This window comes from Lepidochelys olivacea (genome assembly GCF_965140295.1).
Source record: "Lepidochelys olivacea isolate rLepOli2 genome assembly, chromosome: 1".
Taxonomy (NCBI): Eukaryota; Metazoa; Chordata; order Testudines; family Cheloniidae; genus Lepidochelys; species Lepidochelys olivacea.
In genome coordinates, this window is record NC_140411.1 from 58,689,132 (window position 1) to 58,705,473 (window position 16,342).

Sequence of the window (16,342 nt, forward strand, 5' to 3'; positions counted from 1 at the left end):
ATGTCTTTTCAGTCTTCACAAAAGTCTTATCACGCTCCTGGCTCGTCACCTTAGTAGTTATTGGAGCACTTGATGCCATGCCTTGATGAATTTCTCTCTTGAATCTTAATTGCATAGATGCTAGATTCGTTGCGGTCATATCTACGCCTGGTGTTGGAGACCAACATACCACATCAATAAGGCTGACACAGCCAGTTTTTCCTCCAGCTTTGGAACAGATTGCTGTTTCTTCAGTTGAGCACCAGATGAAGTAGTTGGCTTGTGTTTAGGGGCCATGTTGTACAAAAAAATACGCACAGTATCTTTAAACACTAGAATCGCACTCAGTGTGGCGAGATGCTCACACTATGAGAGGCACATGGGAACTGAGATCGACTGAGGGAACAGCAGATTCACATCTCTCATCTTACGCTCACTCACGCATATGGTCATTGGGTGGAATGGTGGGCAGAATCGCCTGCACTATTTACAGGTATCTTTTTTCTTTTTGCAGAGCGCGTATAGTTGAATTCGCATAAATTAAATACATGTATGATGTGACTCACTTGTACTTTCTTTGATTAAAAACATTTCAAAAATCTTATGTAAACATTACTTTTTTCAGTATGTTTAAATACTACTTTTCTAGATTTGCTAGAGTAAGATCTTTGTCAGTTTTTTTCTGAAGCTACAAGTGAGCATCTTCAGGTAAAGGGAAACAGCCCCTCATAATGTGCAATGGTGTGAACTGCATGGAATTAGTTGAAATATGGGATTGACTAAATCAAATTCTTGACCAGTGATTGACTAACTCTTGGTAGAGTAGTGACAGAGAGTCTAAAAAAAGCATACTATATAACTGGAAAGGGTGGAAACGTCAAGTTTCTAATGACATAGCATTTGCTTCTAAATACTGGCTGGTTGTACAATATCCATCTCTAAATCTCATTCCAGTTACTCTTGCTTTTCTCTTTATTACCCACTCAGTTCTAACAACTTTAGCAGCTACTGCCTCTACCATCTGGAATGCCTCTTATTAAGTGTAAAAATTAATCTCTAACTCCATTAGCACCCTTTTTTGGCTGGGAGACAGAGTTGTCAAAATTAGTTTGGGGAAAATGAGGTAGTAATTTCTTTCAGGACCAAAAACTGTTTGGACCATTATTATTACAGTAGTCCTAAAAGGTCCTAATCATAATTCTACAGCAACTCTCTCAAATTCTTAGGAAGATAAAGTCCCTATCCCGAAACACATAGAATCTAAAAAGACACATGTACAAAGAGCATGAGAGAATATGCAGCAGACAGGTAAAATGGTCAGGCTGATGGACATGTCATCTTCAGTTTTTTTTCTTGCTTAATTTTGTTGGTGTTGTGAGGCCAGGAGTGGGGTGAGTATGACAGGAAGGGAAGTTGTCTGGGGCAGGAGCTGTTTTCTAGGTCAGGGGTTCTCAACCTTTCTTTGAGGCCCTCTCAGCATGCTATTAAAAACTCCACAGCCCACCTGTGCCACAACTGTTCTGCATATAAAAGCCAGGCATTAGGGGGTAGTAAGCAAGTCAGTTGCCTGGGGCCCTGCATAGCTAAACTGCTCAGGCTTTGGCTTCAGGCCTAGGTGTGCTTGGGGAGGTGGGGCTTTGGCTTTCTGCCCTGGGCCCCAATGAGACTTATGCCAGCCTGGCTTGGCGGACCCCCCCGAAACCTGTTCACAGCCCACCAGGGGGCCTTGGACCCCTGGTTGAGAACTGCTGTTCTAGGTTACATGTCTGAAGTGTCTCACACTGTGGAACTCTGATACTCGACTGGGGTACCTAGGATCTACTGTAATAGTATAAGTTACAGGCTGGGGGAGAGCAATGGTCTCTGGCTGGGCTTTTCCACACCTCACTGTTAGGGGAAGTCTCTGCACTTCTTGGGGCTGCTGGCTCTGCCTCCGCAGGTGTTGGTGTGCTTCCCCCAGCTAATGTGGCTAGGGTTCTGGGATCACATGCCTACTCTTTCAGGACAAGTAAACTTCTCCAACCATTTTGAAACTTTCGATGCAAGTACAGCGTGGCTACTAAAATACAGCAAGCACAAAATACCACCTACATGTTGCACAGACATTTGTATTACATGAGTCAAATTATTTGAGCATTTCTCATTGAATCAATCACCTTCCACTGAAAATTTATTTTCCCCATATTCCATCACTTCTGTGGCTGTTTTTGATAGTGACTTCAACTGCAATTCTGTGTCCATGCTTTTTTATACTGGTGATTGTCAAACTACAGAACAAATGGTCCTCTGAGATAATTGGTGGAAGTTAACACTACCCTTAGTTATGTTTCTTTCTGCTTGCAGACTTGGTTTCTATGTGATAGACTGTCTTTGCAACAAGATCTCAAAGGTTATGCTTTTCAAGAAAATATGGAAGCTTTGCAGTATCGATGTACTCAAAAATTAATAAAAAAATTTCATTGTTGGGTTCCATACTCAGTAACGGATATATCCTACTTGTTCAATTTGTTGGGATTTGACAGAAAAAATTAATTTGAAAATCTTGTGTATCTTCACCAGTAGTAAAGTTTTCATGGTCCTGATCATGCCTTCAACACCTATGTAATCCTTTAGTCTTCAGTGGGCATAATCTGAAGACCAGTGGAGATCAGATATTACTGTGATACCTTGCCTTGTGGGTAAGGTTGCGGGGTGGGATTCTGGAGACCTAGGTTTGATTCCTGCTCTGCTATAAACATCCCTTGGACAATTCACAATCTTTCTGTGCCTCAGGTACCCATCTATAAAATGTTATAATAGTACTTCATAATGCCCCTCTGAGATGTAGAAGATAAACACAGTAATAGTGGAAAATACAGTAGGGGTGTGTGTGTGTGTATGTATTTATATATATAAAATACACACACAACATGAAAAATGGGTGTTGCCATACCAACTGTAATGAGACCAATTAATTAAGATAGGCTATTATCAGCAGGAGGAAAAAAAACTTTTGTAGTGATAATCAGGGTGGCCCACTTCAAACAGTTCACAAGAAGGTGAGAGTAATAGTGGGGGGCGGGGGGAATTAGCATGGGGAAATAGTTCTTAATTTGTGTAATGACCCATCCACTCCCAGTCTTTATTCAAGCCTAATTTAATGGTGTTCAGTTTGCAAATTAATTCCAATTCTGCAGTTTCTCGTTGGAGTCTGTTTTTGAAGCTTTTTTTGTTGGAGAATTGCAACTTTTAGGTCTGAAATTGAGTGACCAGGGAGGTTCAAGTGTTTACCGATTGGTTTTTGAATGTTATGGTTTTTGAATGTTATAATTCTTGATGTCTGATTTGTGTCCATTTATTCTTTTGCATAGAGATTGTCCTGTTTGGCCAGTTTACATGGCAGAGGAGCATTGTTGTCACATGATGGCATATATCACATTGGTAGGCTCGTTCACCTGAACATCTCTGATAGTGTGGCTGATGTGATCAGGTCCTATTGTTGGGTCATATTAAAGAAGTTCTGTATTAAAATCACAAATGAGTTTGATTCCCCATAGTTTAGGTTCCAGGGTATTACTAATTAAGAGGTCTCTTGGTTTTTAGTACTGTTTCTCTCCCTCTGTGTGAAACTTGCAAGCTGCTAATTGTGTTAGTACATTCTAAGATTGAGTCTGTTCTCAAAGCAATTCTTTGTAACAACTACTCACACAGAGAGAGACTCAAAGCAATAGTCTGTAACAACAGAAACAGCACCCAGAGACTCCCCGCCCTTTTGTTGTATTCATCTCGCTTTGTTAACGGTTAAATAGAGGATGGATGCTTGGTGTGGATAATAACTGAATGAATGAGCAGGGAATTGCCAGCCTAAGAATCCAATGTCCATCAGCTGAAGAAGGCGTCAAGTGGAAATAACCAGAGGACCCCCTGAGGGCAGACTGGAATCCACCCAACAGCCTCAAGAATGGGAGAATCAAAGAACAAGATAACATCTGGCAGCACGGAGCAGTCAGGAATGTGCCATCTGTTGATTCAGCAACAGCATGATGAAGCAATTCCCATAGACTGGCATAGGAAGAAATTCCTATAAAAATGGACTCTAGAAAGTGAGAACTTTGGGGTCTGATTCTGCAAACCAACTTCCAGGAGCATCAAATGAGCATCTGACAAGGCCCTTCTCCCTCCTCATGTCCAGGCCACCTGGCTGGCCAATGGCTTGGCATGAGCAACTCTAAGGCTAGTAACTATGATAACAACCTTGCAGAACGTGTATGAATGAGTGAATAAATATGAAATTGAATGGAAGTTATAGCTATAACATAACTGCTTACTATGATTCTTTCAGTATTCACAATAAATGTGGCATTTTGACTTTTCCCCTTTAAGATCCTGCTGGTTTTTATGTTATTGGTATAACACTATGATGTCCCTTGAATAGATATGTGGACAGAGTTGGCAACGGGCTTTGTTGCCAGGATAGGTTCCTGGGTTAGTGTTTAGGTTGTGGTGTGTGGTTGCTGGTGAGTAGTTGCTTCAGGTTGGGGGACTGTCTGTAAGGGAGACATGCCAGTCCTCTCAAGATCTGTGAGAGATGGGTTGTCCTTCAGGATAGGTTGTAGATCCTTGTTGATGCTTTAGTTGGGGGCTGAAGGTGACTGCTAGTGGCGTTCTGTTACTTTCTTTGTCGGGCCTGTCCTGGAGTGGCTTTCTCAATCTTTCTTTACTTCAGCAGGTGGATATTGTAGTTTTAAGAACACTTGATAGAGATCTTGTAGGTGTTCCTCTCTGTCTGAGGGATTGGAGCAAATGCAGTTGTCCCTTAGAGCTTGGCTGTAGACAATGGATTGTGTGATACAGTCTGGATGAAAGCTGGAAGCATGTCGATAAGTATAGCAGTCAGTAGGTTTCCAGTATAGGATGGTTGTGAGGTGCTCAGATACTACGGTTCCGAGTGTCATAAGAACCTAGATACCTAGTGTAGGATTGCTAGGTGGCCTCTGAAGGCCTAGTCTCAATACAGTTAGGGCTTGTCTACATTACCACATGGGGTCAGTCTGAGATGTGCAACTTCAGCTACTTGAATAGTATAGCTGAAGTTGATGTATGTAGTATCTTCACTACAGTAAGTCAACAGCTGACGCAGTCCCATCAGCTCTGCTTGTGCTCCTTGGTCCCGTGGAGTACCGGAGTCAATGGGAGAGCGCTCGGCGGTCGATTTAGTGTGTCTATACTAGACTAGCTGCTGGATTGATTGCTGCCCGCCGATCCTGCGGGTAGTGTAGACAAGCCCTTACATTAGATAAACAAATCTGTGGCCAGAATTTGGTCTAATAAAATCTTTATTACTGGAGACCCATGAGATGGAAAGAATACACCTTGACTGATGGAGCCTAGGATGAGTCAGTGGGGCTGGCAGTTAAAAAAACAAAACAACAAAACAAAAACATCCGTTTAGTAGCAAATTGAAGGAATTGAATCTAGAAATCCAGTGAGACAATGAATATGGAATCCTGTAATAACTCTTCTAGTCACTCTTAGAATAGACCCACCCTTTAAATTCTGCAGAGAACACTGGCCAGAAACACTTTGGAGGGCACAAATTCCTTACCCATGCATTTCCCACATGAGTCTGTCAGGGTATGGTACTTTCTGTTTGACACATAATTTTTACTCATTTACTCTTAGTAATTATATGAAGTAGTATATTATATTAACACTTTTAAGAGTGAATATTAAAATATAAATGTTTATACAATAAACATTTAGATTTGTTACCTAAAGACAAACTTCAAGACATACACCACTGACAGAAGATGGGCAGTGTGGACGTGAACATCTGCAGTAAGTACTGCAGTGGCTGTAAGTTGACCTAACATAGGTTGACTTAATTTTATAGTGCAAATATGACTTTAGACTCCTAAGTCTCTTGTACTTTTGAACATATAATTGTAAGTATCCAACCCATCCCCCTTCTGCTTCAAAATCCACAATATAACCAACCAACCCATAGCACCATATTCACTTCCCATCCTAACTTTACCAACCAAGCACCTGAATCTGACTCCTGCTCTGCTACTGTGACATCAGAAAAGAGATTGAGTTTTAAGCATTGCTTATTCTCTAGGTGTTCCAGTTAGTTAGTGATGGGGCAGGCTGGGCTGGCACAATGGTTACCATAGTCTCCAATTCTGTTTATATTGCTGTGATTGGGAGTCTTTCATTACAGTACATTTAAAGTGTAGAATTCTAACCTAAGACTACACCTTGGCTCTGTATAATCTTGATCCTCATTGTAAATGATTGAAAAAAATTGTAGTTAAAATGGTAACAAATTTTAGTTACTGCCAAATTAAACTTGATTTTATGGACAGAATTTAAATTTGATATTGAGCCCCCTTTCTGTGCCCAAAAAATGCAATTTTAATTTATTAAAAAAAAATCTTGAATCGTTACATCTCTTCTCTCTCAGGATGACAAATGAGGTAATATCTGAAGAAACAGTTGGTGACTACTTTAGATACACTTAAAAAGCAAAATTTGTACTGTAGCCAAAGTGGAGGCAAGTGTATGTTCCAGGGGCCTAGAATTCCTATTCTGTAGTCCCTTAAGAATAATCTTGTATGATTTAGTAAAGTCCATATGTAGGATAATCTAAAATGGATTTTTAATATGAATTTTAAATATTTTGTGTACAGCAGTGGCACAAAAAACTTTCTGAATTTGATTCTACACTTAACTATGGTACACAGCACCAGGAATAGTTATCCCACACCAGTTTTAAATGGTGTTTGTAACAGGTTCAAATAGCTGTCCAAACAGTTTGGCTGGTCAGTATGGATGGGGTCAAGCTTTTTGTATACAAAGTTGTTGGTTTTTGGGGGGGTGGGGGGGAAAGGGTTGTTGAGTTCTTTATTCTGTGCCAGGACATTGTTTCTAAACTTGATTCAGTCCTATCTTGAGTGACATACATATTCTATACTACAAACTAGCATCTTCATTTTTAGATTTTTCTTGTCATAATTTCTTCTCTAAAAATCTTATTAATACAGAATATACCTCTTTTGCATAATGCAAGTTTAAAAAATAAATCTTGGCGTATAGGCTACCATTTCACAAATTGTAAATGTGTGTTTTTGCTGCAGAATGTCTTAAATTTAATATTTAGGTAAAGGAATAAGCATAATCTCTTCAATCTATAGAATTCAAGTTTAAAGATTCAATAAATCTTAATTCCTATCCAAAACTTCAAAGCAATTTGTTTTCTATGTAGGCCAAGTTCATGACAAATTTGCTTCTGTGGATCTAATGTTGTGAAATAGGAAATGCTGGTGTTGGCGACATGGATTTAAAACTGGTTTGACCTGAACAGGTTATTTCAGAGTAGGATTATTAGAGCTGACATTTGGTCTCAGCATTCATTCTAGGGGCATCCTTTTCCCCACAAACCTCTGGCCAGGGTTTTGCTGATAGAAAACATTTATATAGGGTTGCTTGGGCTGTTAAATCAACCTATGTTAATTGCTGATATTTTTTTAATCTCGGGATTAATTGCAATTTTTTTAAACTGTCTGCCTTAACACAAATATATTTATAGTGCAATCAGGAAGGTATAAGGGGTTCACATGGAGATCTTCACATACAGTACTGATAAATCCAGTGCGACTTTTCAGTGAAGCTTTTGTTCTATATGATGGAACTTTGTCTAAACAAAATTAGAGTGGAAATGGTAAGGAAAGACTCTTGTCATGCATGCTTCATGTCAGATTTTAAAGAATATCTAGAGATTGATTCCTGTCCTCAAATAATAATAATAAAAAAAAAACCCTAACCCATTTTAAGTGTAGGCACACCAGATTTTTGTTTATCTCCGTGTCTTCTTTCATTAAAGTTTCTTATCTTGCTGAAGAAAATGCTAAAGAAATAACTTAAGCAATGTTTATTTCAAATTTCAACCTCTACTTTTAAAACTGCCTATTTCAGAGCTTGGCACCTCCCTGTTGAAAAGTTTTCAAATTAAATCTTAACATTTTTATAGGTAATTTGTCCATTATAGATACTGAATCGGAAGAGGAAATCTTATTTCTTAGTAGTGATATAAAATGTCATATGGACTTAACTGCCAATTAAGTGCCAGATCATTTAGGATGTCCTCGATGTGTTGTAACATTACTGCTAACTTAAATGAGCACTGTTGTGCCATAATAACACTCGGTGAATAGTTTTTTGCCTCGCTGTACCTCAGGTGAGCAACTGTAGTATGATGCATAAGTACACGATACCTTGTGCAGTGTGGTCAATTTAGAGACTCTGGGGGATATAACTTTGTTTGGATCACTGTTGCTATGCTGAATTTCCATCTCAGAAGGCATAGGATCTAATTACTTTGCACTTTCATACATTTTTAACTTGTCTTGGCAGTGGCTCTGATATAAAATAGAACTATAACCTACTAATGAGTAGGAGAAAGTTAGTTGTAAAATAGATTGTGGCTCATTTTTCAACTCAATCAGTAATTTTTGGGAAATTTGAAAATTTCAGTATCTGTTACAGGAGTACTTGGTCCCTAAGTTTCTAGTGTGACAGTGTATGCATCCTTGAACTCCTCTGATTGGGATGAGAAAAATGTTTTGAGAAAGTTTATGGCAGATATAGAACAAGTGTGTATCATACTGCTGCCAAACTGACAGTGCCTCTGCTTCTAATTTGTAGGTGTAGTGCCAGAAGTATGGTATTCAGACCATGGTACTATCATGATTCTAGCACTGAGCAGGAAGATCATATTAGTACTTTGAAAATAGTTACTTTCTTTATTTTTATGTGCCATTTCAAATTTATCCTGAATCTAGGACTTTTTAGAAAGCTCCTATTAACCCATTGAGTATTTTCAGGTTTCAGAGTAACAGCCGTGTTAGTCTGTATTCGCAAAAAGAAAAGGAGTACTTGTGGCACCTTAGAGACTAACCAATTTATTAGAGCATAAGCTTTCGTGAGCTACAGCTCACTTCATCAGATGCATATCGTGGAAACTGCAGCAGACTTTATATATACACAGAGAATATGAAACAATACCTCCTCCCACCCCACTGTCCTGCTGGTAATAGCTTATCTAAAGTGATCATCAGGTGGGCCATTTCCAGCACAAATCCAGGTTTTCTCACCCTCCACCCCCACACACAAATTCACTCTCCAGCAAGCATAGATAAAAGTTTTGTACAGATGTCCCCTTAAATAGTGTCCTGGGACAAAAATAGACAAAACAGGAATTAGCCATACTGCTTTTAAAATCTGTTCAGAGGAATAAACTGCGGACTTTTTCATTGACCTGTAGTCTAATATTTATATTTAAATTATACACGGAGAGATCCAGGTTAGTTCAGTTACAAATAAGTATGCCATTGATATGCATTTGTCACATTGTGTATTTTTTTAAACTGTCAATTATTAAATTAGCTTAAATTTTTGTGACGAGCACTACATATGTTTGTACAATCAGATCTCCTGGGTACTTACCAAAGATACAACTAGTAATTCATTAAGTAAGCATGCATATATATTTAAATATTAAATCACATTCTTCATTTAATACACTAAGGCACAGTAAAGGGAAGACTTATTGAAAAAATACATTGTATAACAAATTTATATTGTATATCCAGTTGTGCAATATGAGGAAAATATTTCAAATGCCATATTTTACATTTGTTTTTATAGTAAATACTGTATATTTAAAAAGCAATATATCACTGTGGTGGTGAACGGAGGACTTCCAGCTCTTTGGAAAGGTTATCACAAATGATCTACCTTAAATGTGAAGTGTGTTTTGCATTTTAACTTTTTAAACAGTGCAAGCCTCTTTCAAGGCTTTGCATAGTTTATTTCAAGAACGGTTCTAACTTCTTGGAGTAGACTTCAAAATTTTGATGTAACTAGACATTTTAGAGACTGTCCAATGGCTAGACTTCTGTTTTGGTTTCTTATGACATGCCTATCACAGTTAACTTCACAGACTCCTGGTTTAGACTTTTAAGGTTTTCCTTCTTCTGTGGTCAGTACTATGTTCACTTTATAAAAATAAATAAATAAAATGTAGTGAGTAACTAATATTTAGGTGTAAATATCTATACAAGATTCTAGGTCTCAACACACAATTAGTAGTACAACAGAATTCCTGTATCATTAAAATAATTCAGATAGGAACTCAAACAAAAAAAATCCTTTCCACACAGTCTATTTAAAAAAAAAATCTTACAGCGTGCTTGGAAGGTCACTAAATTCAGGCTATTTTTAATAAAAACAGTGCGTTGGGGCAGGGTGAAGAGCAAGTTCGAGTCCTGGCATTCTCCTAGAGATTGCCTTGCCAGTAGCCACCTCTTTTCATTTAAAAAAAAAAAGGGGGGGGGGGGTGGATTCCAACTCTGGCCACCTCAGCCGTAGCAGTATAGCACAGGGAGAAGGGCAGTACCTCAGAGAACATGCATTGTTTGTGGGAAGCGAGGTCAAAGTGCACTTCATGCTGAATCAGAAAATGTTGAGGTTCATGGTTGTGTTTAGTTATGGTTGGGGTGATGTCATTAGTATTGGGCAAGTCTGTTTAAAAAAAAAAAAAGCCTTGTCTTTCTGTGCACATGGCCTTCATTCACTGTAGATAATTGTTATATGGATCCCAGTGGCTGAGGCCTCCAAGGATGCGGTGGAGTTTTAGATGTGGTGGGCAGACCATTTTGATCCTTGAAGATAAAGATCAAGAATTTATAGGTGATGTGGTTGCCGATAGAAAATGGAATGAGCAAAATACAGGGACTTTGTGCTCTTGGTTACCATGTGGCTGAGGAGGTACTCTGCTGTGTTCTGCACCAGTTGCTGTTTTTCAGAGTTGATGTTTTCAGATCCAAGTACATAGTATTTCTGTAAATGAATTAGAGGGTGCAAGAGGCAATATGATAATCAATGATGGGATGCAATCTCTAAGCCAGCTGGAATAGTAGAGTGTTTCTCAGAGATGTTGCTATGAGAGCCCAGTGTCAGGGAGGAGTCTAAAAGGACCCACAGATTGCAGTCTGTCTGTACATTTATGTACGTACATCCTCCACTGGCACTGTGGTAAGCTCTTCAAAGTGCTTCCTTGTACCTACACACAACCTCAGTCTTAAGTGGGTTAAGCATCAGCCAGCTTTTCTTGTCTATGTGCTGATCTCAGGCAGATATTGGGATAACTTGGTTACAGATGCTGTAAGTTGTGAAGGACAGATAACCATACACAGGTAAAACAGCTAACATTTGAACTCTAGTCAACTTTTTTCCTGGTGGTTACATCTAAATATTTATAAGACCAAAGAGAACTGAGCCTTGTGGCACTTCACAAGGGAGTACTATATTAAACTATTCAAAAAGCTTTCTATCCTTCAGTGTACTTGTTTTCTGCATTCATAATGAAGCTTTTTACCATATTTGTGGGGTATTTTATTTTTTTCTTTAACCCTGTGGTTCCCAAGATCTGTGCTGGGAAAGATTCCAAAATTGATTACATTTTGTTTATAATTGAAGTGCTTTACACTAAGCCCTCTTCTGTTGTAGCTTTCTGTGAGTAGCTTCATTTTAAGTAGCTTAGGAGAACACTGTTTACAAATCTGTGTACACTGTTTTTCTTCATATATAATCTTGATTTTTTTTTGCTTTGCAGACAATGCGAAGACACAGAAATGAAGTAACAATTGAACTGCGGAAGGTAATTTGATCTGCTTTTGCTTATTAGCTGGAAATTGTCATAATTTTGACATTCATCTATTACTATTGTTTCTACTACAAGCCTCTGTTCAAGGCCCCATGTCCTACAGAGAATATTAGGCTTAAATTGTCTTATGGATTCTAGAAGTATGAAGTATTTCTTCACTTCCCCACTCCCTCCTAGTTGTCTTGCCCCCATTGCCTACTTTTAGCTCAGCTCAGCTTAGCTTAGTCAACTTATAGCCATTGCTGTGTGCATTTAATGTGGCATAAAATTCAGTTTAGTATTTCTGCCACCAAATTTTCAATGTACCTTTTGTATTGCAAAGCATTAGAGAAGCTGTCAAGAAGCTGTAAGCTTGAAACTTTGGAATGGAGCAGTTCTGGCACTTCAGAAGGTGTGGGAGGTCTTGTTTTTGGCTCTCAAGCCTGATCTGCAGTACTTAATTAGGTTGACATAAGTTGCCTTGCATCAACCTATTTGTGCATGTGCCTACACTCAAATTTATCTCCAGGTGATGTAAGCACCCTGTCACACCGATACAGTCTATATACCCACCTCCCCAAATGGTGTGGAGCCATGATTGGTCTATTGAGGTCAATGCAGTGCAAGCATAGACACTGAATGACCTGTGTCAACCCTAACTGTCCTCCACCATCAGTCCCACAATGCCCCATTCCCTGCAACAAGTGACTACTCTGGCCACAACTGTAGACTTTCTCAGGAGTCAGAAAGCCACCGTACCCCCTCCCACCCATGCCATTTAAACTCCCCCATGTGTTTTTGTTTTTTAAATGCCATTTTCTGATTGCATACTTTGGCAAGCACACCTAGCAGCTCACCCTTGTGTGCAACTGCCCAACTGACTGTGGTGGGTCCATTCACTAGATGTGGTGCTGCCTGCAGTAGACAGGAGGTATTGGATCTTCTGCCTGTGGGAAGAAGAGGTTTCAAGCACAGCTATAGATCAGTTGTAGAAACATGGACATCTATGAACAGATTGCACATGGGATGCCACCCAACGGGTATAATGGGAATCTGCAACTATGCAGCATGAAAGCAAAGAAACTTCAGTAGGGAGATCACAAGGCCAACAATAAATGAGGTGGTGCCCTTTACAACAAGCTGCATACCATTCTTGTTGGAGACAAGTCAGCCCTGGGGCCAGTATTTTAGGCAGTAAAGCCAGCATAGAGGCCTGTACGTATCAGTGAGGCTCATTCAGAGCCCAAATATCTCTAAATGTGAAGAGAAGTCTGAGGAGGAAACTAAATGTCACTCCTCAAAAGACGGCATAAGGCCTTCTCTACACTACAGAGTTTTGTCAACACACGTTAAGCAGACAATAAAAAACTGGGATAATTAATCACTTGTACATGTTCACACTAAGCTCCTTTTGTCAGCAGAGTGCGTACACTCTTGGTGCTCTAGCATTGACAGTGAGAGCAGTGCACTGTAGGTAGCTATCCCACTATGCTACTCGCCACCTTCTAAAGCTAGGAGTTGTGGGAAGGCAGAATGGATCTCAGTGCATCATGGGTTTGGGTTCAATGTCCCATGCAGTTTTGTCCCAACATTCCAGGGACTTCCAACTGCATTTCATGGAATTTTTCAGTGGCCCCTCTTACGTGCCTGCCATCTCAGTCTGAAAGGATGGATCCTCCACTGCTCTCTACTGTTCTGAACACGTCGCAGACAGTCATGCAGTATATCATGAGCACCCAGTCTGAACAGGAATCAGAGTTGCCTGACCTGCTGTGTGCCATGGAAAGAAACACCAGATTACTTTTGTCCTTCATGAAGCAGCTGAATACTGTGGACTCTCACGTTTGGGCTCAGGAAACAAGCATTGAGTGGTGGGATCGCATCGTTATGCAGGTCTTGGGTAACAAGCAGTGGTTGCAGAACTTTCGGGTGTGGAAAGCCACCTTTCTAACTGGCAGAGCAATAGATGGCACACTTATTCCAGTTTGGCCCTGGACCATCCTGCAATGGAATAAATCAATAAAGGGGGTACTCTGTTTTATTGCTGGTTCTTGAGGATCATCATGGGCGTTTCACTGACAACATGGGGTGGTCCAGGAACATGCATGACACAAGTATCTTCAGGAACACTGGCCTGTATAGAAAGCTCCAAGCAGCAACTTTCTTTCCTGACCAGAAGATTCCAGTTGGAGATGTTGAAATGTCCATAGTGATCCTGAGAGACCCAGGGTACTCCTTACTCCCATGGCTCATGAAGCCTCACATGGGAAACCTGGACAGCAGCAAGGAGCACTTCAGCCACAGGCTGAGCAGGTGCAGAATGACCATGGCATGTGCCTTTGGCAGATTAAAGGCAGCGCCAGTGTGCTTTTATGGCAGATTAGTCCTAAGTGAGAGAACATTCCCATGGTCATAGGAGCCTGCTGCACACACCATAATATTTGTGAGGCTAGGGGTGAAAAGTTTTTCCCTCAGGGTGGAGTGCGAAGGTGGATTGCCTGGCTGCTGAATTTGAGCATCCAGATACCAGGGCTATTAGAGGGTCACAAGCGGAAGCTATTCAAATTGGGGAGGCTTTGAGGCAACATCTTGATACTGAGCCCCAGTAATGTCATGTCATACAGCACTCTTGTCATGTTTTGTTAACTTGCTGTCTTGCATGAAAATTGTGGTGATTCATGACCAGGATTTTTAGTCAACAAATGATCAAACTGCCACTGTGTATTACTAATAGCAGCAACCACCATGTGTAGGAGACTCTGAAAGATAACCAATCTTTATTAGAGTTTGTTTTTATTAAATGCCAATTAACACACACACACAAGACTTGGTGGGAAGGGTGATGGCAATGTTGTATCTCATAACTGTGTAAGTCAAGCTGTCATTTTGGAAGCTGTCCAAAGGAGTGGAGTGAATGGAGTATAGAGACATTCCAGGAAGTTGCAAGGAATGTTTGGGAGGAGTTTGGGGCAGGCATGGAAAGCAGTTCTAGATCAGCTGCAGGAGGGGGACAAGCACATGTGTTCTATGTGGGACATGATTAAGGTTTTCAACATCTGTTTGCTCCTCATCACTTTTGTCATCCACTGCTGACCCTTAATGCACGCCTCATGCTCCTTTCTGTCCTTCAGGGTCTTTTTCCACGTAGTGTTCTTTTTTTTTTTTTTTTGGCCTCCAGGTATTGTAGCATCTCTCTGAACATGTCCTCCTTGCTCCATCTTGGTCGCTTCCTTTTATCTGGTGGATGCGCTTGGCTGGCGTGTTGGGGGTTCCCCCTGAAGGTCATATCTGCAGTAGCACAAGAAACAATACGCAGAAGCATGATTTAGTTCACACACAGCATTGAATCGCTATAGTGAAATACACCTCTTAACATACCAATCACTTTCTCACTGTCCTTTGGCAAGCAAACATCTCAGCGAATGCTCTGAATATGGCGAGTTCGGCCTGGGCATTCAGGAAGGGCCAAAGGGTCTAGGTGGTTTTTAAGGGGATCTGTGCAGGTGACTAAGGGCAATATTATAAATTCTGCCACTGTTTTCCACAGGCGGGGGTGATTGAAGCTGATATCTTACTCCTAAGAGTATGCAAGGGTACATCTCCTTACACATGCAGTTTCAGATCTGGTTCCTATGCTGTTCACCTGTGTGCTGCTTTGGTCCCTGCACAAGTGATTGCTGAGTGGCGTGGGCAAGTTTCCTACAATGGGAGAAGGAATAAAGCGGCTCTGCCAAGGAACTTTCAGCAGAGGATTGGCAAGTACCTGGAGGAACGTTTCCTGGAGATCTCTCTGGAGGTTTCCCATGAAATCTCAGTGTGTATCAACACACTGTTCTGCCACACTGCTTAACTGCACAGGGGAATATGGCACATGCAGAAACACAGCTAGTCTTGCACATTTCTATCCCTTCACCCATTTCTAGAACATACAGAGCAAAGAACATAGTTACCTCTTATAACCGAGCAGCATCAACACAAAAAATCATTTGCCCAGGACTCTCCTTTCTTGCATCATGCGCACCAGAGATGGACTGCTGGGACTGGCCAGACCCCTCCAGAGTGGAAGAGGTCCTGACTCACCACACCACCAGACTGTGATGTGTGCACCACCTATTCATCTACGACTTCATCCTTGAAGTTGAGTCCAATGTCCGCTGCCTGCTGCCCCATCAAAGTATCCACTGGGCTTTTGGTGGTGGAGGTGGGGTTGCTGCGAAGGATGGCATCTAGCTCCTTATAGAAGTGGCAAGTCTTTGGCGCAACACCAGAGCGACAGTTTGCCTCCCTTGCCTTCTGGTAAGCCTGCCTCAGCTCTTTTATCTTCATACCACACTGCACAGTGTCCTGTTTGTGGCCCTTATCCAAGAAGCCATGAAAAATCTGCCTGTAGGTATTGAAGTTCCTACAACTGGAGTGAAGCTGGGACTGCACAGCCTCCTCTTCCCATAGTGCCAGCAGATCCAACAACTCAGCTGTGCTCCAAGTGGGAGATTGTTTGCTGCATGGAGTCGTCATAGTCAGCTGGAAGATGTGATGTGAGCTCTCCATGCCGAGCGAACAGGAAGTGGAATTTCAAAAATTCCTGAGCCTTTAAAGGAGCAGGGGCAAATGCCTGTGTACCTGGGTGCAGGGCAGTGGAGTTCAAACTGCTGACCAGAGCAGTCAGGATGGGCATTG

At 40.9% G+C, this 16,342-nt stretch overlaps 1 protein-coding gene across 1 annotated transcript in view; it reads left to right on the forward strand.

Annotated features, from left to right (window-relative positions):
* KPNA3 (karyopherin subunit alpha 3) overlaps nucleotides 1-16,342 on the forward strand; it is a 79,238-nt gene that overhangs the window by 8,279 nt on the left and 54,617 nt on the right. Inside the window, exon 2 of the mRNA XM_084609765.1 lies at nucleotides 11,636-11,680. Coding sequence (XP_084465891.1) covers nucleotides 11,636-11,680 — 45 coding nt within the window. The remainder of the gene's footprint in view (nucleotides 1-11,635; nucleotides 11,681-16,342) is intronic.